General features: G+C 43.0%; 1 protein-coding gene across 1 annotated transcript; it reads left to right on the top strand.

The window, feature by feature from the left end:
* The first annotated feature begins 1,923 nt into the window (after positions 1 to 1,923).
* On the top strand, positions 1,924 to 23,184 carry zgc:56235 (Voltage-dependent anion-selective channel protein 2-like). The gene is made up of 8 exons (XM_029628408.2): positions 1,924 to 2,041; positions 5,114 to 5,185; positions 14,192 to 14,241; positions 20,070 to 20,275; positions 20,450 to 20,671; positions 20,963 to 21,113; positions 21,240 to 21,297; positions 21,407 to 23,184. Exons 2-8 carry the CDS (start codon positions 5,119 to 5,121, stop codon positions 21,496 to 21,498), a joined length of 846 nt encoding a protein of 281 aa, XP_029484268.1. The 5' UTR covers positions 1,924 to 2,041; positions 5,114 to 5,118; the 3' UTR covers positions 21,499 to 23,184.
* The last annotated feature ends 379 nt before the right edge of the window (positions 23,185 to 23,563 follow it).

Genomic DNA, 23,563 nt, shown 5'->3' on the forward strand with positions numbered 1-23,563 from the left:
CTGGCTAGACTGCAAACTCTCCTTCCAGACTCATATCAAACATCTCCAATCGAAAATCAAATCAAGAGTCGGCTTTCTATTCCGCAACAAAGCCTCCTTCACTCACGCCGCCAAGCTTACCCTAGTAAAACTGACTATCCTACCGATCCTCGACTTCGGCGATGTCATCTACAAAATGGCTTCCAACACTCTACTCAGCAAACTGGATGCAGTTTATCACAGTGCCATCCGTTTTGTCACTAAAGCACCTTATACCACCCACCACTGCGACTTGTATGCTCTAGTCGGCTGGCCCTCGCTACATATTCGTCGCCAGACCCACTGGCTCCAGGTCATCTACAAGTCCATGCTAGGTAAAGCTCCGCCTTATCTCAGTTCACTGGTCACGATGGCAACACCCATCCGTAGCATGCGCTTCAGCAGGTGTATCTCATTGATCATCCCTAAAGCCAATACCTCATTCGGCCGCCTTTCGTTCCAGTACTCTGCTGCCTGTGACTGGAACGAATTGCAAAAATCGCTGAAGTTGGAGACTTTTATCTCCCTCACCAACTTCAAACATCAGCTATCTGAGCAGCTAACCGATCGCTGCAGCTGTACATAGTCTATTGGTAAATAGCCCACCCATTTTCACCTACCTCATCTCCATACTGTTTTATTTATTTACTTTTCTGCTCTTTTGCACACCAATATCTCTACCTGTACATGACCATCTGATCATTTATCACTCCAGTGTTAATCTGCAAAATTGTAATTATTCGCCTACCTCATGCCTTTTGCACACATTGTATATAGACTCCCCCCTTTTTTTTCCTACTGTGTTATTGACTTGTTAATTGTTTACTCCATGTGTAACTCTGTGTTGTCTGTTCACACTGCTATGCTTTATCTTGGCCAGGTCGCAGTTGCAAATGAGAACTTGTTCTCAGCTAGCCTACCTGGTTAAATAAAGGTGAAATAAAAAAATAAAATAAAAATTAGAAAACCCTTTTGTAATTATGTTAGCACCGCTGAAAATTGTTGTTCTGATTAAAGAAGAAATAAAACTGACCTTTAGACTAGTTGAGTATTTGAAACATCAGTATTTGTGGGTTCGATTACAGGCTCAAAATGGCCAGAAACAAAGGACTTAGTTATGAAACTCGCCAGTCTTTTCTGGTTCTGAGAAATGAAGGCTATTCCATGTGTGAAATTGCCAAGAATCTGAAGATCTCGTGCAACGCTGTGTACTACTCCCTTCACAGAACAGCGCAAACTGGCCCTAACCAGAATAGAAAGAGGAGTGGGAGGCCCCGGTGCACAACTGAGCAAGAGAACAAGTACATTAGAGTGTCTGGTTTGAGAAACAGACACCTCACAAGTTCTCCCAACCAGACTGTAAAAATAGCTCCCAATGCTGCCTCACCAAATATCCTGCTGTAAACTTTATCAGGGTGGCCACTGGCCTAAAGTGCAGGTGTAAATGACAACAGCAATTGTGTTTTTCACCACTGTGGCCCTCACACAAATTATACTTTTGACCCCAACACAGCTATTGGGCCCTTTGTAAGCATTACATTCCCCATTTCCTATCCCAGTGAGCACAATACTATTTTCAACGTTTTTTCAACGTATTTTCGACGTATTTTGCTCATAGGAGGGGCTACAGTGATGATGATTTATCTTTCTCATCTTATTATTTGGCACAAAAAAATAAATTTTCGTCCGAATATAATGATGTTTCAAACTGTAGGCAGTAAAAAAGGCTGTAAATTGCTGACATTTGAGATGCACTTCGACTAATATAAATACAATCATTGAAACTACTACTGTTTTAGAAAATGCTAGAATTAATTGAAGAAATGTGGATTATGTACCGGCAGGTATATTGCATATTTCTGCAGTCGTTCAAACAGTCGCCCCTGTGAATTGCGCATGCTCCCTGTGTCTCCTTCACTGTGCCCTATCTTTGCCAGGCCGGCAGATGCTAGCTTTGACAGGGTGAAAAAGGACCAGACGCTTTGCAGATATCCATCTCTCCTTGCTTCACATCATAAAATCGGTAGCTATGAACATTTAACTGTTGATGTAGCTAATATAAAACATGAATGTTTTTTGATTTTTTAAAAATAATGCCATTCATCGCATGAATGAATCATTGGCAGTAAAATGTCACTACACTAGTTAGCGCGGTTGTCCAAGGTTAGCCACTGCACCAACTGAGCAACTAGCTAATGTTAGGTAGCTCGCTACAAGGGCCTATTCCAATGTCCATCTGTTTTAGCTAATGTGGTTAACATGCTAACCTTTTAGCTAGCAAATATTACATAATGTTGTGCTGTATAATCCCAGGTAGAGTTGTGTTGCAAATAACGAGATGAAACTATTTAACGTTATTTTAACGTTTTAAAGGATTAACAGTTGTTTTTTTAAAGAAATAAGGGGCGTGTACCATGATTTCCCCACTATTGGCTACTGTTAGTTAACTAGCTAACGAGGCTAACTAGCTGCAATATTTATAAAATTAAGTACTTAACTTTTTATATATGATACTTTTTGTCGTTGTTGGCATATTTACTCTTACTGATTCCAGTCATCCCCAATGCATCATGCAGCTGTAACGTTATCTACGCTAGCCAACATTTCAGCTGGCTAATGTTAACCAGTTTGACTAGCCTGGCTAACCACCACAACTGACTCTCTTAAACGGTCGCATCTACAGTCCTTTGTCAGAAATAGACAGTGCACAAAATATGTTCGCCCGCCACTCGTCTTGCAAACAATAGAACAATGACAATTTAGCTGTGGAAATATAGCCATCTAGGTACTTTCATTTGTGCTGGTGGCGTTCATTTACAGGAGGACCCTCACCTTGGTAACTGATAGCTATGACCCTCACCTTCAAGATGAACACACATTTTTCTGGTTGAGTCTATCTTGCTAAACTAAGTTGCGTAGCTGTCGTTGCGTGCTGAAATTAGAAGATAATCAGCCAAGTGAATTAACCAGTGCCTTACTGTTAGCTGGTTGGAAGGATGACATAACATTACAATTTTTTTTTTTTTAAGTATTCATTATTAGATGCATCTAGCTAGTTATCTACAATTGGCTCATTCATCCCCCACCCTGTGTGTTCTGTCAACTTACCTGGTTAAATAAATAAAAATATTACTAACCTGACATATATTTTGGCTTTGTGACAGATCAAGGTAACTCAAAATCCACCTGAAAATAAAATTCTAAGTAAAAATCAACTATCTATTTGTTTGGTATTGTGATAACTGCAAATATTTTTACAATATGTGCCTATGCCCGGTCCTGTCAAACCACAAGGGCCTAGATTTGTAAATACTGCAGCCTGTTCTGCAAGTTCCTGTTGTCCTCAGTCAAGAAAATTCATGCCACCTCTGACTTCAGTTTATCCTTGAGATGATAGGTTTGGAAACTTGCCTAGAATGGCATGTAAAAAGCATGTCCTTACGGTTATGTAGGTCAATCAAAGCTATAGGCTAATCCAGTGCTGTGTGTGGCCTGGGTGTGATGCTGGTGTCGGCCTAGCTAGCTTCCTGCCAGAAGAAACAATCTGTTCTCCAGCTGAGCTCACTCACTGGGAAACCAGTCACATGACCTAGGTACCCAGCCTCCCAGCACTCTGGTTGCCAAGGATATGTGACAGGGCATCTATTCTACACTGATGATTCACTAGGAAAAAAATGTCTGCTGCAGGAAAGTCATGGTGCAGAATAGTCACTGGCACACTGCAGTCCTTCTGGACTGCTTTGCAAAATGGAGAGTCCTGAGATTTCTAGTGACAACTTCCAAATCAGTCCTGAAGGTATCATGTCAGCTGTTTGCAACGTTCTAGAACATCACACACTGAGTCAAGTATTGCAGTGGGACATAGTTACGGCCAAATATATTGGCAGCCTTGCACTTTTCTTAAACATCTCTTATTGATCCATTCCAGGGTGCTTTTTGATTTTTGTTTGGTGTTGCTGTCCAGCTGGAAGAAGACCCACAACATTCAATGGAGACCCAGTTTTTGGACACTGGGTCGGTCCAACATTGGACTACAAAACACCTAATAATCTTCTGATTTCATGATGCCTTTTGCACGTTCAAGGCCCCCCGTACCAGAGGCAGCAAGGGAAACAGCATTATCAAACCTCCCCGTCTTTGATTGTTGGAGGGTGTTCTTTTCATTGACTGCTTCATTTGGTTGTCAGTAAACACAGTGCTGATCTGTATTGCCAAAGAGCTCTGATTTTGTTTCATTGGTCCACAGAACATTTCCCCAGGATTTAGGCTTGTTTAGGGGAGTTTTTGAGAAGTTCAATTAGGCTTTCTTGTGTCTCCTTCAGCAGTGGGGTCTCATGTTTACCAGCGATTAAATAAAGCATTCAAAGAAAAGAACACCCTCCCTAAAATCAAACGTGGGGCGGTTTGGTAATACTGTTGGGTTGCTTTGCTGCCTCTGATACTGGGGGCATTGAATGTGTGCAAGACATAAAATCAGCAGATTATCATTGTGTTTTGGAGTGTAATGTTCAACCCAGTGTCCAAAAACAGTGTCTCTGTTGATGGTTGTGGGTCTTCCAGCAAGTCAACAACCCCAAAAATACAGCAAAAGCACCCTGAAATGGTTCAAGAAGTATCACTAGACTGTTCTGGAGCGGCCAGCGACGATCTGAATCACACCCATAACCTATGACGAGAGCTGAAAACAGGACTTGGAGGGCTCCCCTCAAACATAGAAGAATTAGAGCAGTTTGCTGCTAAAAAGTGGGCCAAATTGCCAGCAGAAAAGTGCAGTAAGGTCATTGATGGCTACAAGAAACATTTGCTGGCAGTTCTTTTGGCCAATGGCTGTGCAACCAAGTACCAGCTATGGGTTGCCAATAACTTTGTCTATGCCATTTGTCTTTATTTTCGAAAATCTAATTGTTAACTTAAGTTTACAAAAATAAAAATGGTTCTGCAATGTTAAATCGAATAGCAAGGTAAGGAGGCCATTTCCCCCCCAACTTATTTTAGAAGAAATGGGGAATATATTGGCAAGGGAGCCAATATATTTGGCCGCAACTGTATATGGCTTGCATGTGTTGACCTTCCTGACTTGTCTCCTCCTCTCCAGGTACAATGGCTGTTCCTCCTTCATACTCAGACCTGGGCAAGGCTGCCAAGGACATCTTCAGCAAGGGCTATGGTGAGTTACTAACTATCTTCAGCAAGGGCTATGATAGGTTACTAAATAGTAAAACCATTTGCACACCCGAACAGTTAGCTTACCAAGGAGAAGCCACAATTCCACACATGACAATGAATGACAGTCAGAGGAGTTAGCTGAAGCATGAAATAACAGATAAAGTTACTGTTTATAGTCTGGTCGTGCTAGAATTTGATACACCAAAGTCACCTGGGAATCAGCCAATGTGATACATAAAAATGTTAAGTTGCACTTGGCGGGCGAGGTTATGGACTGTTAGAAAGCAAAGCAGATAGGGATGTAAGGATTCACCAATATGCCTTGATCCCTGTTTTAAAATGTTTTAGATGCAGCTGCATTGGTCAGAAAATATATTCAAACGTTATGAATCACTAATTCACTCTTTGTGCTTACTTTTTTGTAACACCTGATGCGTCTTCTCCTTCAGTGTGGAACTATGCATGTAACTGCGTTGACAGTCATTGCTCTTCAAGTCCTTTTACCTGCTGAACAATCCCAGGGACTATCAGTAGCCTAGTCAAACTTCATACGGTGCCCGGCACCTTCAGCATTAACATCCCCAAATGACTAGCGCAATATAAGGTTTTATTAGTTAACTGACAACCAATGTCATTTTCTAGGTTATTATCTATGCGCTGTTGAAAAATGTATTTTACCAGACTAAAAGTAAGCTGCCGAAGACAACTATCATCTGGCTATAGGCTCTACCTGCTGAACGGGGCCTACAATAGATTTTATTTTGATTATTCAGGTTCACCAACAGCAATAATTTTGGTAGTTTTGCAATTAGTGTACTAGTGTAATATGGTATTCTTTTTGATATACAGAGCAATGGCGATATTAGCATGTAAATCTTGCTGGGACAAACGCAAAACATTTTAGATGCATGCCAGCAAAGCCACAACACGAAACAATACATTCATTGCACTATAACACTGACAAACGGTGGCCATAAACTGTTAGGTACTACAGTACATAAAACTGTGCCAACAGCAGAGCTTTCCTTTCAGCTAGAGGTTGATTTCCAGTTTTCATAACAATCGGAGATTCTGGCCGATTTAAAAAAAAAAAAAAAAAAACATCTTTTTTTTTTTTTACACCTTTATTTAACTAGGCAAGTCAGTTAAGAACACATTCTTATTTTCAATGACTGCCTAGGTACAGTGGGTTAACTGCCTTGTTCAGGGGCAGAACGACAGATTTTTACCTTTTACCTTGTCAGCTCGGGGATTCAATCTTGCAACCTTACAGTTAACTAGTCTAATGCTCTAACCACCTGCCTCACGATGAGCCTGCCTGTTACGCGAATGCAGTAAGAAGCCAAGGTAAGTTGCTAGCTAGCATTAAACTTATCTTATTAAAAAAATCAATCAATCATAATCACTAGTTAACTACACATGGTTGATGATATTAATAGTTTATCTAGCGTGTCCTGCGTTGCATATAATCCATGCGGTGCGCATTTGCGAAAAAGGACTGTCGTTGATCCAACGTGTAGCTAAACATAACATTGAAGCCTTTCTTAAAATCAATACACGGAAGTATATCTTTTTAAACCTGCATATTTAGCTAAAAGAAATCCAGGTTAGCAGGCAATATTAACCAGGTGAAATTGTGTCACTTCTCTTGCGTTCATTGCACGCAGAGTCAGGGTATATGCAACAGTTTGGCCCGCCTGGCTCGTTGCAAACTAATTTGCCAGAATTTTACATCATTATGACATAACATTGAAGGTTGTGCAATGTAAAAGGAATATTTAGACTTAGGGATGCCACCCGTTAGATAAAATACAGAACGGTTCCGTATTTCACTGAAAGAATAAACATTTTGTTTTCGAGATGAAGGTTTCTGGATTCGACCATATTAATGACCTAAGGCTCGTATTTCTGTGTGTTATTATGTTATAATTAAGTCTATGATTTGATAAAGCAGTCTGACTGAGCGATGGTAGGCACCAGCAGGCTCGTAAGCATTAATTCAATTAGCACTTTCGTGCGTTTTGCCAGCAGCTTTTTGCTGTGCTTCAAGCATTGAGCTGTTTATGACTTCAAGCCTATCAACTCCCAATATTAGGCTGGTGTAACCAATGTGAAATGGCTAGCTAGTTAGCGGGGTGCGCGCTAATAGCATTTCAAACGGCACTCGCTCTGAGACTTGGAGTAGTTGTTCCCCTTGCTCTGCATGGGTAACGCTGCTTCGAGGGTGACTTGTCGACGTGTTCCTGGTTCGAGCCCAGGTAGGAGAGAGGAGAGGGACGGAAGCTATACTGTTACACTGGCAATACTAAAGTGCCTATAAAAACATCCAATAGTCAAAGGTATATGAAATACAAATCGTATAGAGAGAAATAGTCCTATAATTCCTATAATAACCACAACCTAAAACTTCTTACCTGGGAATATTGAAGACTCATGTTAAAAGGAACCACCAGCTTTCATATGTTCTGAGCAAGGAACTTTATCGTTAGCTTTCTTACATGGCACATATTGCACTTTTACTTTCTTCTGCAACACTTTGTTTATGCATTATTTAAACCAAATTGAACATGTTTCATTATTTATTTGAGGCTAAATTGATTTTATTGATGTATTATATTAAGTTTTAAAAAGTGTTCATTCGGTTGTAATTGTCATTATTACAAATACATTTAAAAAAATAGTCAGAATAATCCGTATCGGCTTTTTTTGGTCCGCCAATCATCGGTATCGGCGTTGAAAAATCCTAATCGGTCGACCTCTACTTTCAGCACCATGGAGTGAATCCTTAACACCGCTACACCTGGCTATCAGCGGAGCCTTGTCTAGCAGCACAACAGTTCATCAAGCCTTATTTACTGCCTTTTTTAAAACTATAGCTGATATGACTGACTTGCTTAAACAAATGTGGTTACTACTGACTCCTTGTGGATATGTGTAAGTCTATTAGAACCGAATTCTCTTTAAATAATAACGAACGCCAAAATGAGTTAACTTTTGAACCATACACAAACATGATTTAAATGTATGTTCAGTAAATTCACAATGTTTATTCTTATCATTAACACTTTGCCTTAAATATTAGCAAGTGCAAACAAACAAGGGCCTATCCATTCAGCACTTTCAAAATGGACACCAACAGAAATTCAGATATTAGTTCAAATAAATTCAGCAAGATGTTGAGCCCTTAACTTTACTCTCACACAGAGAGGGAGAGCGAGAGAGACTTGGTTAGCCTACCATTTGAAGTATTTTCTTAGGCCTATGTGGTCTAAAAATGGAGGAAAATACAATCTCGAGGATCCACTTTTATATACAATATACCAACGCACAGTCAGCAAACAAAACGATCCTTTCATTATCAACTGGAATTACATGGGTCAATTACTGAACTTTTTGTTGAAAACAAATATTTTAATGGTAGATTGTCACTGGCAAATATGGTTAGACACAACAACATTATATAGTATCTGCTCCTCGCCAAGAAAAGCACACGAGCTAATTATAATACACAAAGTAAGCAAAACAGTTAAATCATTCCAACATTGCCTAACATTTGAATAAGATAATGAGATGGACCTACACTACATTCGGAAAGTATTCAGACCCCTTGACTTTTTCCACATTTTGTTACGTTACAGCCTCATTCTAAAACTGATTAAATGAGTTATTTTCTTCATCAATCTACACACAACACTGTTCCTAGGCCCGTCATTGTAAATAAGAATTTGTTCTTAACTGACTTGCCTAGTTAAATTTAAAAAATGTAATGCCCCATAATGACAAAACAGAAACAGGTTTTTAGAAATGTTTGCAAATTTATAAAAAAATAAAAACAGAGACCTTATTTAAATAAGTAATCAGACCCTTTGCAATGAGACTCGAAATTGAGCTCAGGTGCATCCTGTTTCCATTGATCATCCTTGATGTTTCTACAACTTGATTGGAGTTCACCTGTGGTAAATTGGACATAATTTGGAAAGGCACACACCTGTCTATATAAGGTCCCACAGTTGACGGTGCATGTCAGAGGAAAAACCAAGCAATGAGGTTGAATGAATTGTCCGTAGCGCACCAAGACAGGATTGTGTCTCGGCACAGATTTGGGGAAGGGTACCAAAACATTTTTGCAATTTTTAAGTTCCCCAAGAACACAGTGGCCTCCATCATTCTTAAATGGAAGAAGTTTGAAACCACTAAGACTTTTCCTAGAGCTGGCCGCCCGGTCAAACTGAGCAATTGGGGGAGAAGGGCTTTGGTCAGGGAGGTGACCAAGAACCCAATGGTCACTCTGATAGAGCTCCAGAGTTCCTCTGTGGAGATGGAAGGACCTTCCAGAAGGACTACCGTCTCTGCAGTACTCCACCAATCAGGCCTTTATGGTAGTGGCCAGATGGAAGCCACTCCTCAGTAAAAGGCACATGACAGTCCGCTTTGAGTTTGCCAAAAGGCACCTAAAGGACTTGTGAGAAACAAGATTCTCTTGTCTGATGAAACCAATATTGAACTATTTGGCCTGAAAGCAAAGCATCACATCTGTAGGAAACCTGGCACCATCCCTACAGTGAAACATGGTGGTGGTGGCAGCAGCATCATGCTGTGGGAATGTTTTTCAGCGACAGGGACTGGGAGATTAGTCAGGATCGAGGGAAAGCTGAATGGAGCAAAGAACAGAGAGATCCTTGATGAAAACCTGCTCCGGAGCACCTCAGACTGGAGCAAAGGTTTACCTTCCAACAACGTCCCTAAGCACACAGCCAAGACAACGCAGGATTGGCTTCGGGACAAGTCCCTGAATGTCATTGAGTGGCCCAGCCAGAGCCTGGACTTGAACCCGATCGAACATCTCTGGAGAGACCTGAAACTACCTGTGCAGCGACGCTCCCCTTCCAACCTGACAGAGCTTGAGGATCTGCAGAGAAGTATGGGAGAAACTCCCCAAATACAGGTGTTCCAAACTTGTAGGGTCTTAACCAAGGAGACTCGAGGCTGTAATCGCTGCCAAAGATGCTTCAACAAATACTGACTAAAAGTTCTGAATACTTAAGTAAATGTGATATTTCTGGGTTTAAAAATAAATAAATTAGGAAAAATGTCTAAAAGGCACTGTACTTCATAGACCGACTTCATAGACATACCTTCATAGACATACCTTCATAGACAAGCATCATTTACACATACCCACAGAAGTTAGCTCAGACAGATTGCGCTCAGGGGTCTTATGAGCTCCATCAGCAGCAGATTATAATTTAGAATGGGTGAACACTTTATTTGAATGGTCCATAATGAACCATTTATAATGTATTTCTCTCAATTTATTTATCATTACTCACACATTTGTCAATGTTAGTAAGCTAGTTATTTACACGTGTATGTGTGTATATGTATGTATATACAGACACACACACACACAGTTGAAGTAGGAAGTTTACATACACTTAGGTTGGAGTCATTAAAACTCCTACACAAATTCTTGTTAACAAACTACAGTTTTGGCATGTCGGTTAGGACATCTACTTTGTGCATGACAAGTCATTTTTCCAACAGTTGTTTACAGACAGATTATTTCACTTATAATTCACTGTATCACAATTCCAGTGGGTCAGAAGTTTACATACAGTAAGTTGGCTGTGCCTTTAAACAGTTTGGAAAGTTCCAGAAATTATGTCATGGCTTTAGAAGCTTCTGATAGGCTAAATGACATAATTTGAGTCATTTGAAGGTGTACCTGTGGATGTATTTCAAGGCCTACCTTCAAACTCAGTGCCTCTTTTTGACATCATGGGAAAATCAATAGAAATCAGCCAAGACCTCAGAAAAAAATATTGTAGACCTCCACAAGTCTGGTTCATCCTTGGGAGCAATTTCCAAACGCCTGAAGATACCACTTTCATATGTACAAACAATAGTACGCAAGAATAACCTCCATGGGACCACGCAGCCACCATACCGCTCAGGAAGGAGACGAGTTCTGTCTCCTAGAGATGAACGTACTTTGGTGCGAAAAGTGCAAATCAATCCCAGAACAACAGCAAAGGACCTTGTGAAGATGCTGGAGGAAATGGGTACAAAAGTATCTATATCCACAGTAAAACAAGTACTATATCGACATAACCTGAAAGGCCGCTCAGCAAGGAAGAAGCCACTGCTCCAAAACCGCTATTAAAAAGCCAGGCTACCGTTTGCAACTGCACATGTGGACAAAGATCGTACTTTTTGGAGAAATGTCCTCTGGTTTGATGAAACAAAAATATAACTGTTTGGCCATCATTATGTTTGGAGGGAAAAGGTGGGATGCTTGCAGGCCGAAGAACACCATCCCAACCGTGAAGCACGGGGGGTGGCAGCATCATGTTGTGGGGGTGCTTTGCTGCAGGAGGGACTGGTGCACTTCACAAAATAGATGCCATCATGAGGCTGGAAAATTATGTGGATATATTGAAGCAACATTTGAAGACATCATTCAGGAAGTTAAAGCTTGGTCACAAATGGGCTTTCCAAATGGACAATGACCCCAAGCATACAAAATGGCTTAAGGACAACAAAGTCAAGGTATTGGAGTGGCCATTACAAAGCCCTGACCTCAATCCTATAGAACATTTGTGGGCAGAACTGAAAAGGTGTGTGCGAGCAAGGAGGCCTACAAACCTGACTCAGTTACACCAGCTCTGTCAGGAGGAATGGGCCAAAATTCACCCAAGCTTGTGGAAGGCTACCTGAAATGTTTGACCCAAGTTCAACAATTTTAAAGGCAATGCTACCAAATACTAATTGAGTGTATGTAAACTTCTGACCCACTGGGAATGTGTGAAAGAAATAAAAGCTGAAATAAATCATTCTCTCTACTATTATTCTGACATGTTACATTTTTAAAATAAAGTGGTGATCCTAAGACTTAAATGTCAGGATTTGTGAAAAACTGAGTTTAAATGTATTTGGCTAAGGTGTTTGTAAACTTCTGACTTCACACACACAGTTGAAGTTTACATACGCCTTAGCCAAATGCATTTACGGTAAACTCTGTTTTTATATATATATATAGCAAAAAAAGAAACGTCCTCTCACTGTCAACTGCGTTTGTTTTCAGCAAACTTAACGTGTCAATATGTGTATGAACATAAGATTAAACAACTGAAACAAACTGAACAAGTTCCACAGACATGTGACGAACAGAAATGGAATAATGTGTCCCTGAACAAAGGAGGGGTCAAAATCAAATGCAACAATCAGTATCTGGTGTGGACACCAGCTGCATTAAATACTGCAGTCTCCTCATGGACTGCACCAGATTTGCCAGTTCCTGCTGTGAGATGTTACACCACTCTTCCACCAAGGCACTTGCAAGTTCCCAGACATTTCTTGGGGGAATGTCCCTAGCCCTCACCCTCCGATCCAACAGGTCCTAGACGTGCTCAATGGGATTGAGATCCGGGCTCTTCTCTGGCCATGGCAGAACACTGACATTCCTGTCTTGCAGGAAATCATGCACAAAACGAGCAGTATGGCTGGTGGCATTGTCATGCTGGAGGGTCATGTCAGGATGAGCCTGCAGGAAGGGTACCACATGAGGGAGGAGGATGTCTTCCCTGTAACGCACAGCGTTGAGATTGCCTGCAATATCAAGCTCAGTCCGATGATGCTGTGACACGCCTCCCCAGTCCATGACGGACCCTCCACCTCCAAATCGATCCCGCTCCAGAGTACAGGCCTCGGTGTAACACTAATTCCTTCGACGATAAACGCGAATCCGACCATCACCCCTGGTGAGACAAAACCATGACTCGTCAGTGAAGAGCACTTTTTGCCAGGCCTGTCTGGTCCAGCGACGGTGGGTTTGTGCCCATAGGTGACGTTTTTGCCGGTGATGTCTGGTGAGGACCTGCTTTACAACAGGCCTACAAGCCCTCAGTCCAGCCTCTCTCAGCCTATTGCGGACAGTCTGAGCATTGATGGAGGGATTGTGCGTTCCTGGTGTAACTCGGGCAGTTGTTGTTGCCATCCTGTACCTGTCCCACAGGTGTGATGTTCGGATGTACCGATCCCGTGCAGGTGTTGCTACACGGGGTCTGCCACTGCGAGGACGATCAGCTGTCCGTCCTGTCTCCCTGTAGCGCTGTCTTAGACGTCTCAGTACGGACATAGCTATTTATTGCCCTGGCCACATCTGCAGGGATCCTGGGCACCTTTCTTTTGGTGTTTTTCAGAGTCAGTAGAAAGGCCTCTAGTGTCTTAAGTTTTCATAACTGTGACCTTAATTGTCTACCGTCTGTACGCTGTTAGTGTCTTAGCGACCGTTCCGCAGGTACATGTTCATTAATTGTTTATGGGTCATTGAACAAGCTTGGGAAACAGAGTCTAAACCCTTTACAATGAAGATCTGTGAAGTTAATTCGTAAAAATCCAAATATCTTTGAAAGACAGGGTCCTGAAAAGGGGACGTTTATTTTTTTGCTGAGTTTACTTAAACATCCTGTGTTGTATAATTGTTATTTTACCAGGTACAGCAAGAATGTCTACAATTGGCATGCCCATCTTTTTGTGAGAAGTTATACTGGTCACTCAAAATTTAGTAGTTTAAATTGCACTCACTCTAGATTAGGGACTACAAAAATGCTTTACTATTGGTTAGTAAATGGTTTATTATTGTTTGAGTAGCGAGTTAATACATGGGGAATACCCAATTTATAAATGCCTTATATAATTGGTTTATTATGGACCCTAAAAGTAGTGTTACCAATGTGAGGTAACTGGGTTTATGCAGCATATGTTAGTGCATCGAATCGCATGGAGCTGAAATGGCACCGAATCGATTCAAACTAAAGTGTATCGTTCCTGTATCGTGTTGGAGCCCATGTATCTGGATACGTATCGAAACGTCTTGAAAGAGAAAGATGCACATCCCTAAATGCAAACCATGATGTAACTCAACGCATCATAAACAAATTGTCATTGTTCTTCAAGTCTGCTCAAATGTACACTTAGCTCGTCAACCTCTTGTTTAACCCTCAAGGCTTCGGCATCGTGAAGCTGGACTTGAAGACCAAGTCTCAGAGTGGAGTGGTGAGTCTTCTGTTTCTGTCCTCGCCTTTTCCACTTCTCTCTCTCTCCCCTCCACTGTACCACCTGCACTTCCTCGGTTGCTCTTTCTCTCTCTGTTAATGTTAATCGGTTATTAACATTCCTTCTTGCTTAGTAGAACATCTTAGTAGAACATTTTTCTTTCTTTGAGGAAAAAGTATATTGTGATTCTGTGACTGTAATTTTATAAATAACCCTTCTCTCTCTATGGTACTGTAATAACGACCCTTCTCTCTCTCTGGTACTGTAATAACGACCCTTCTCTCTCTCTGGTACTGTAATAACGACCCTTCTCTCTCTCTCTCTCTGGTACTGTAATAACGACCCTTCTCTCTCTCTCTCTCTGGTACTGTAATAACGACCCTTCTCTCTCTCTCTCTCTGGTACTGTAATAACGACCCTTCTCTCTCTCTCTCTGGTACTGTAATAACGACCCTTCTCTCTCTCTCTCTGGTACTGTAATAACGACCCTTCTCTCTCTCTCTCTGGTACTGTAATAACGACCCTTCTCTCTCTCTCTGGTACTGTAATAACGACCCTTCTCTCTCTGGTACTCTCTGGTACTGTAATAACGACCCTTCTCTCTCTCTCTCTGGTACTGTAATAACGACCCTTCTCTCTCTCTCTCTGGTACTGTAATAACGACCCTTCTCTCTCTCTCTCTGGTACTGTAATAACGACCCTTCTCTCTCTCTCTCTGGTACTGTAATAACGACCCTTCTCTCTCTCTGTAATAACGACCCTTCTAACGGTTTGTAATTCTGAGCTCTAAGGTTCACAGGTTGCTAGGTGATGTTGCTGGCTCTGCTTGGCTTTATGCTTCAGGATAAAGAGATATGACAGGCTGTGTGTGTGTGAGAGGCAGCTTGTGTTTAAGACTGTGTGTCGGGACTGTTTGTCTCCATCTGCTTATCCCTTCTCTCTCTCTGGTACTGTAATAACGACCCTTCTCTCTCTCTGGTACTGTAATAACGACCCTTCTCTCTCTCTCTCTCTGGTACTGTAATAACGACCCTTCTCTCTCTCTCTCTCTGGTACTGTAATAACGACCCTTCTCTCTCTCTCTCTGGTACTGTAATAACGACCCTTCTCTCTCTCTCTGGTACTGTAATAACGACCCTTCTCTCTCTCTCTCTGGTACTGTAATAACGACCCTCTCTCTCTCTCTCTGGTACTGTAATAACGACCCTTCTCTCTCTCTCTCTGGTACTGTAATAACGACCCTTCTCTCTCTCTCTCTGGTACTGTAATAACGACCCTTCTCTCTCTCTCTCTGGTACTGTAATAACGACCCTTCTCTCTCTCTCTCTGGTACTGTAATAACGACCCTTCTCTCTCTCTCTCTGGTACTGTAATAACGACCCTTCTCTCTCTCTCTCTGGTACTGTAATAACGACCCTTCTCTCTCTCTCTCTGGTACTGTAATAACGACCCTTCTCTCTCTCTCTCTGGTACTGTAATAACGACCCTTCTAACGGTTTGTAATTCTGAGCTCTAAGGTTCACAGGTTGCTAGGTGATGTTGCTGGCTCTGCTTGGCTTTATGCTTCAGGATAAAGAGATATGACAGGCTGTGTGTGTGTGAGAGGCAGCTTGTGTTTAAGACTGTGTGTCGGGACTGTTTGTCTCCATCTGCTTATCCTAACCCCTGCTCTGTCCCCCTGCCTCCCCCTGCCTCCTGGACTGCACTCTATTTTAGATGGTAAGACTCTCTCCCACAGTGTGCTGATGTCTCTATGTATGTACAACATGATACGTGCTGGAAGATGCATCGACAGACTGTCTGATTTCACTGTTAAGTCTTGTTTTAGCATCCTTGTGTCCAGCAGATGGTACTGTTAGTCTGTTTGCATCTACATCACTGTCCAGTGACTTATAATTCTGTCCAACTCATTTACATGTATTTCACATCCATTTCTTTGTCCATCTGGATTGACTGGTGTCAATGTCTCTTCAACTAATTTCATTTTGTCATCCATTTCTTTGTCCAGCTTCAACCACTGACTGCCATTTGCTGCACCTACACTACATGAACAAAAGTATGTGGACACCTGCTTGTCGAACATCTCATTCCAAAATCATGGGCATTAATATGGAGTTGGTCCCCCCTTTGCTGCCTCCACTCTTATGGGAAGGCTTTCTACTAGATATTGGAACATTGCTGCAGGGACTTGCTTCCATTCAGCTACGAGCATTAGTGAGGTCGGGCACTGATGTTGGGTGATTAGGCCTGGCTCGCAGTCGGCGTTCCAATTCATCCCAAAGGTGTTCGATGGGGTTGAGGTCAGGGCTCTGCAGGCTAGTCCAGTTTTTCTACACTGGTCTCGACAAATTATTTCTTTATGGACCTCACTTTGTGCAGGGGAGCATTGTCATGCTGAAACAGGAAAGGGCCTTCCCCAAACTGTTGCCAAAAAGTTGGAAGCACAGAATATTCTAGAATGTCATTGTATGCTGTAGCGTTAAGATTTCCCTTCACTGGAACTAAGGGGCCTAGCCCGAACCATGAAAAAATAGCCCCAGACCATTATTCCTCCTCCACCACCAAACTTTACAGTTGGGACTATGCATTGGGGCAGGTAGCGTTCTCCTGGCATCTGCCAAACCCAGATGGTGAAGCGTGATTCATCACTCCAGAGAATGCGTTTCCACTGTTCCAGAGTCCAATGGTGGCGAGCCTTTGGTTCACTCCAGACCTGACTGCCCTTGACCAGCACAAAAACATCCTGTGGCGGACTGCAATAGCATCGAACAGTCCCCGCGATATGCAACTGTTCAGCGACGTCAGGAACCAATACACACACAGTCAGTCAGGAAAGCAAACGCTAGCTTTTTCAAACAGAAATTTGCATCTAGTAGCTCTAACTCCAAAAAGTTTGGGGACACTGTAAAGTCCATGGAGAACAAGAGCACCTCCTCCCAGCTGCCCACTGCACTGAGGCTAGGCAACACGGTCACCACGGATAAATCCATGATAATCGAACATTTCAATAAGCATATCTCTACGGCTGGCCATGCTTTCCTCCTGACTAGCCCAACCCCAGCCAACAGCTCCGCAGCTACTTGCCCGAGCCTCCCCAGCTTCTCCTTCACCCAAATCCAGATTGCAGATGTTCTGAAAGAGCTGCAAAACCTGGACCCGAACAAAACAGCTGGGCTAGACAATCTGGACCCTCTCTTTCTAAAATCATCCGCCGCCATTGTTGCAACCCCTATTACCAGTCTGTTCAACCTCTTTCGTATCGTCCGAGATCCCTAAAGATTGGAAAGCTGCCGCGGTCATCCCCCTCTTCAAAGGGGGTGACACTGTAGACCCAAACTGTTATAGACCTGTATCCATCCTGCCCTGCCTATCTAAAGTCTTCGAATGCCAAGTTAATAAACAGATCACTGACCATTTCGAATCCCACCATACCTTCTCCACTGTGCAATCCGGTTTCCGAACTGGTCACGGGTGCACCTCAGCCACACTCAAGGTAGTAAACGATATCATAACCGCCATCGATAGAAGACAGTACTGTGCAGCCGTCTTCATCGACCTGGCCGAGGCCTTCGACTCTGTCAATCACCATATTCTTATCGGCATACTCGATAGCCTTGGTTTCTCAAATGACTGCCTCGCCTGGTTCACCAACTACTTCGCATACAGAGTTCAGTGTGTCAAATCGGAGGGCCTGTTGTCCGGACCTCTGGCAGTCTCTATGGGGGTGCCAAGGGGTTCAATTCTCGGGCCAACTATTTTCTCTGTATATATCAACGATGTCGCTCTTGCTGATTGTGATTCCCTGATCCACCTCTACGCAGACGACACCATTCTGTATACTTCTGGCCCTTCCTTGGACACTGTGCCATCTAACCTCCAAACGAGCTTCAATGCCATACAACACTCCTTCCGTGGCCTCCAACTGCTCTTAAACGCTAGCAAAACCAAATGCATGATTTTCATCCGTTCGCTGCCCGCACGACTAGCATCACTACTCTGGACGGTTCTGACCTAAAATACGTGGACAACTCCAAATACCTAGGTGTCTGGCTAGACTGTTAACTCTCCTTCCAGACTCATATCAAACATCTCCATTCCAAAATCAGATCTAGAATCGGCGTTCTATTTCGCAACAAACGCCGCCAAACTTACCCTAGTAAATCCTCGACTTCGGCGATGTCATCTACAAATAGCTTCCAATACTCTACTCAGACTACATCCAGTTTGCTATCACAGTGCCATCCGTTTTGTTCCCGACGTGCCTTATACCACCCACCACTGCGACTTGTATGCTCTAGTAGGCTGGTCCTTGCTACATATTCGTCGCCAGACCCACTGGCTCCAGGTCATCTACAAGTCTATGCTAGGTAAAGCCCCGCCTTATCTCAGCTCGCTGGTCACGATAACAACACCCACCCGTAGCACGTGCTCCAGCAGGTTTATCTCACTGCTCATCCCCAAAGCCAACACCCCCTTTGGCTGCCTTTCCTTCCAGTTCTCTGCTGCCAGTGACTGAAACTAATTGCAAAAATCGCTGAAGCTGGAGACTTACATTTCCCTCACTAACTTTAAACATCAGCTATCTGAGCAGCTAACCGTTGGCTGCAGCTGTACATAGTCCATCTGTAAATAGCCCACCTAATCTACCTACCTCATCCCCATATTGTTTTTATTTACTTTGCTGCTCTTTTGCACACCAGTATCACTACTTACACACCATCATCTGCTCTTCGATCACTCCAGTGTTAATCTGCTAAATTGTAATTACTTTGCTACTATGGCCTATTTATAGCCTTACCACCTCATGCCATTTGCACACACTGTATATAGACATTCTTTTTTTTCTATTGTGTTATTGACTGTACGCTTGTTTATTCCATGTGTAACTCTGTTTTTGTTTCTGTCGCACTGCTTTATCTTGGCCAGGTCGCAGTTGAGAACTTGTTCTCAACTAGCCTACCAGGTTAGATAAAGGTGTGGGGGGGGGGGACTCCAGACGGTGCTTGTCATTGGGCATGGTGGTCTTAGGCTTGTGTGCGGCTGCTCGGCCATGGAAACCCGTTTCATGATGCTCTCGACGAACAGTTCTTGTGCTGCTGTTGCTTCCAGAGGCAGTTTGGAACTCTGTAGTGAGTGTTGCAACCGAGGACACACTATTTTTGTGTTCTACGCTCTTCAGCACTCTGCGGTCCTGTTCTGTGAGCTTGTGTGGCCTACCACTTCGCGGCTGAGCTGTTGTTGCGCATAGATGTTTCCACTTCACAATAACAGCACTTACTTGACCGGGGCAGATATATTAGGGCAGTAATCTGACTAACTGACTTGTTGGAAAGGTGGCATCCTATGATGATGCCATGTTGAAAGTAACTGAGCTCTTCAGTAAGGTCATTCTCTTGACAATTTTTGTCTATGGAGATTGCATGTCTGTGTGCTCGAAGTGAGGGATGCAACTGGTGTGTCTGAAATGGCCGAATCCACTCGTTTGAAAGGGTATCCACATACTTTTGTGTGTATATATAGTGTTTCTGTCTACTTCCTCCCACCCACCTATCCACCCTCCTTACCTTGCATCCCTCACTTTCTTTAACTTTATTTTCCTGGTGAACCTTTTCATGCTCTATTACCTGTAATCAGTTTTCTGTGTTTCTCCTTACATCGTTCATTAATCATACAGGGTGTCCTCTTTTGCTGTAAGCAAACATCTGCTTTTCTAGATCTCACTCACTCACTTTAAACTATTTGATCAACTCTCCTCTCCACCATCTCTTGCCTCATACATTTTCCTCTTTTTCCTCACTCTCTCCCGCCCTCTCTTCTCTCCCCCTCAGGAGTTCAACACATCAGGTTCCAGTAACACAGACACAGGGAAGGCAGCTGGTAACCTGGAGACCAAGTACAAGATGAAGGAGCTGGGCCTGAGCTTCAACCAGAAGTGGAACACCGACAACACTCTGGCTACAGAGGTCACTGTGGAGGACCAGCTGGCTCAGGGACTCAAGCTGGCTCTGGACACATCCTTCGTACCAAACACTGGGTGAGAGAGGGACATCAAACTGTTAATGACATACCACGTTATTCCTTTTGACAAAAAATATGAAATGATTTAGGATTTATTAATGAAATATGTTATCGCCTTTCTTTTTTTGGAGTGTGAAGGATCAGATATGAAAGGTTATTTGTTGGGTGTCTCCTCTCCATCTGTCCTCAGCAAGAAGAGTGGCAAGCTGAAGACTGGCTACAAGCGTGACTTCCTTAATGTGGGCTGTGACGTCGACTTCGAGGGTCCCATCATCCACGCAGCCGCAGTGGTGGGCTATGAGGGCTGGCTGGCCGGGTACCAGATGGCCTTTGACACGGCCAAGTCCAAACTGGCCCAGAACAACTTTGCCCTGGGATACAAGGCTGGAGACTTCCAGCTCCACACCAACGTGTGAGTATCTCAATGCAGTGGATCTTGCCTAGAAACACTGGATTTGTTTTTGAGTGAGTCATCAGAAATGTGGAATGTGTTAGATGGTAAAGTTTGGGAACCGTGGCTGCTGTTGCCCCGTGTCTCTCAGCAGTAATGGTATGGAGGTTAGAGTAGGAAGGAGTTTCTGTGTTACCTTCCCTCTCTTTCAGTAATGACGGAACAGAATTAAGAGGGTTCCACCCACCAGAAGGTGTCTGAACTAGGGGCTGATTTGGGCATGTCTGTTAACTGCTCTCTCTCCTCTCTCAGTAACGATGGGACTGAATTTGGGGGTTCTATCTACCAGAAGGTGGATGACCAGCTGGAGACGGCGGTCACTCTGGCCTGGACGGCCGGCAGCAACAACACACGCTTCGGCATCGCAGCCAAATACGCTCTAGACAAAGATGCTTCCCTGTCTGTGAGTAACACACACTTACATTTACACACACGTTCCATTTACACGCTTTACCCTGGTGGGACTTCAGCCAGCTTTACAGACTAACACACATTCTCTGTCTGTCTCTAACTGTGTCTCCCCCTGCAGGCCAAAGTGAATAACGCCAGCCTGATTGGAGTCGGTTACACCCAGAGCCTCAGGCCAGGTGAGTAACAATCACAACAGAGAAGGTTATGATCTAAGCACAACCGTCATGTTAGGTCTAGCTGTAGTGTTTTAACACCTCCAGTAATATTATTCTCCTCTGCGTGTAGGTGTGAAGGTGACTCTGTCAGCCCTGATCGATGGGAAGAACTTCAACACCGGCGGTCACAAGGTTGGCCTGGGCTTCGAGCTGGAGGCATAAAGCAGGAACAAGACCCACCAACCAAGAGAAGAGCTCAGAACCAATCACACCTCCATTCCCAACCACATGCAAACCCTACCACAGCCCTTATCCAAAACCATCTTCATGTAGCCTCTCCATTCCTGCACCTCTGTCTCTCACACACACACACACATTAAGTGTTTAGGCAGGAATAGTCAAACCCGTGGCAGCCATGTCCGTCATGACTGAAGTAGCTAAATAACCTGAATGAATACTGAGAGACATTCTGTAATGTCATGGCCATTATATATTCTAGTCTTTGGTTTAGATAGTTAGCTACCACTACCGTTCATCTTGTTTTAAAGAAAGTGTTTCAGTCTTTGAGGGGAAAGGCAGGCACATAAGATGGATAGAAACTTGTACAGGGGAGTTTTGTCATCGGACTGGTAACTGAAGAGTCACCTCTCAGTAGGGGTTTGGGGGAGTAGTCCTTGGGAAACTTGTAGCTCATGTATGCTTATGTACGTGTGTATATATTCCCCTTCGTCTTTCATTGTAAACATGTCTGAATGAATATCTGTGGTAGAACGGAAGGCTTGGTAAGAATGGAAGCCTCATGCATTTGATGTCCAGTGTTCCCTCCGTCGGTCTGTTTCGTTTGTATTGGTTTGAGTATCAAATGTTGTATTTTGGTTGTGCTGTTGTCAGTCGTGGACCATGGTATCAGTTAAACTAGGTGTGATCATAGGATGTTTTAGTGATGTTGGACATTATGTACGAGTCCATTGTATGTTTTCATATCACGGATGTAAACCGTTGTTGGTTTTGGTTGGTTGGCTGGGTGGAAAGAGACCGGTTAAAGCCAGAACAAACAGGCTTGGCGTAAGAACTATCTCATTTCAGACAACTTATGTTTTAATTCCTCATTTGACTGAAGTGAGATTTTAATTGAGTCCAACCTTGAGAAGGAATCCACCATTTGACCACTGCTACCATCTGCTGTTACTGTAACCACTGAACAATAGGGGCGTCTGCAGGAGAGTTTCAGTAAGATTAGTATCGTCCTCTGAATGCAGTTCTACATGTGTCCCAAAACACTCACATATGTTCCTCTCCTTTGCTCGTTTGCCACGCTTCTGTATATGCCAGCTGGTAGGTGAAAATAATATGGTGGAATCTTCCAGTAGGTTAGAATAGGTGGCATTTCTACAGTGTTGCTTTCATCTATCTAGTTAAGATCTGTGGTCACGTGAAGAGGGACGTGGACATGGCGCTATTTGAGAGTATTTTGAGCGACTTATGAGTTAGAATTTCTGTTCAGGGATTTAATTTAGTCTGTTCTAAAATGAGTGTCTTGGTGCCATTCTAGAATGTTGTTGCTCATGCTACTTTGGACCGACACCCCTTCCTGGCTGCCATCGGTCCCATTGGGAGCCAATCAACACTCCCTGTCATTCCCACTCTCTGTACATAGTATACATATTCTCCTCTTAGTTTCACCACTCCTACAGTCAGAAAACACTTGAAGGGATCATGTCAGAGGCCATTGTGTGGAACTCAACGGTTTCCTTTACCAAGTCATAAACCAGTTATGCATTTATCTTTGTTTTCTTTCCATTTGTTGACATAATTGTGAATCACTTTGATTTTGTGTGTTTAGACACAGTACCACATTTTTTCCAACTTCAAGTAATGGAATTCTAATAAATAAACACATTGACTTGATCATGTCATGTCTTTTGTTTCTCAGAAGACATGAGAATATTTTCATTGTCCGTTACCGCTGAAGTGAGAATAGTAGTGATAATTGCAGTATTTGGTTCAGTTGTAATAGTTTCCATATGTATTTTGAATTTCTAATTCTGGGGGTTCCAGAGAAAGCTGCTTCTGCAGTCTGTCCCAAACCCTTGGTCACTGTCTACCAGACAGACTAATCATTTAGACAGGATGATAGTTTAATCAATACATTATTTTTGTTAACAAAATGCATCAAATACTGCATCACATTTTCCTGATCTGCTGTTGTCAATGCCACAGCCAGACTCATTTGGTCCAATCACTTCTCTCGTCCTCTATCAGGAGTGGGTCTGTCTATTACCGTCAG

The sequence above is a fragment of the Oncorhynchus nerka genome, linkage group LG22, assembly GCF_034236695.1.
Source record: "Oncorhynchus nerka isolate Pitt River linkage group LG22, Oner_Uvic_2.0, whole genome shotgun sequence".
Classification (NCBI taxonomy): Eukaryota; Metazoa; Chordata; class Actinopteri; order Salmoniformes; family Salmonidae; genus Oncorhynchus; species Oncorhynchus nerka.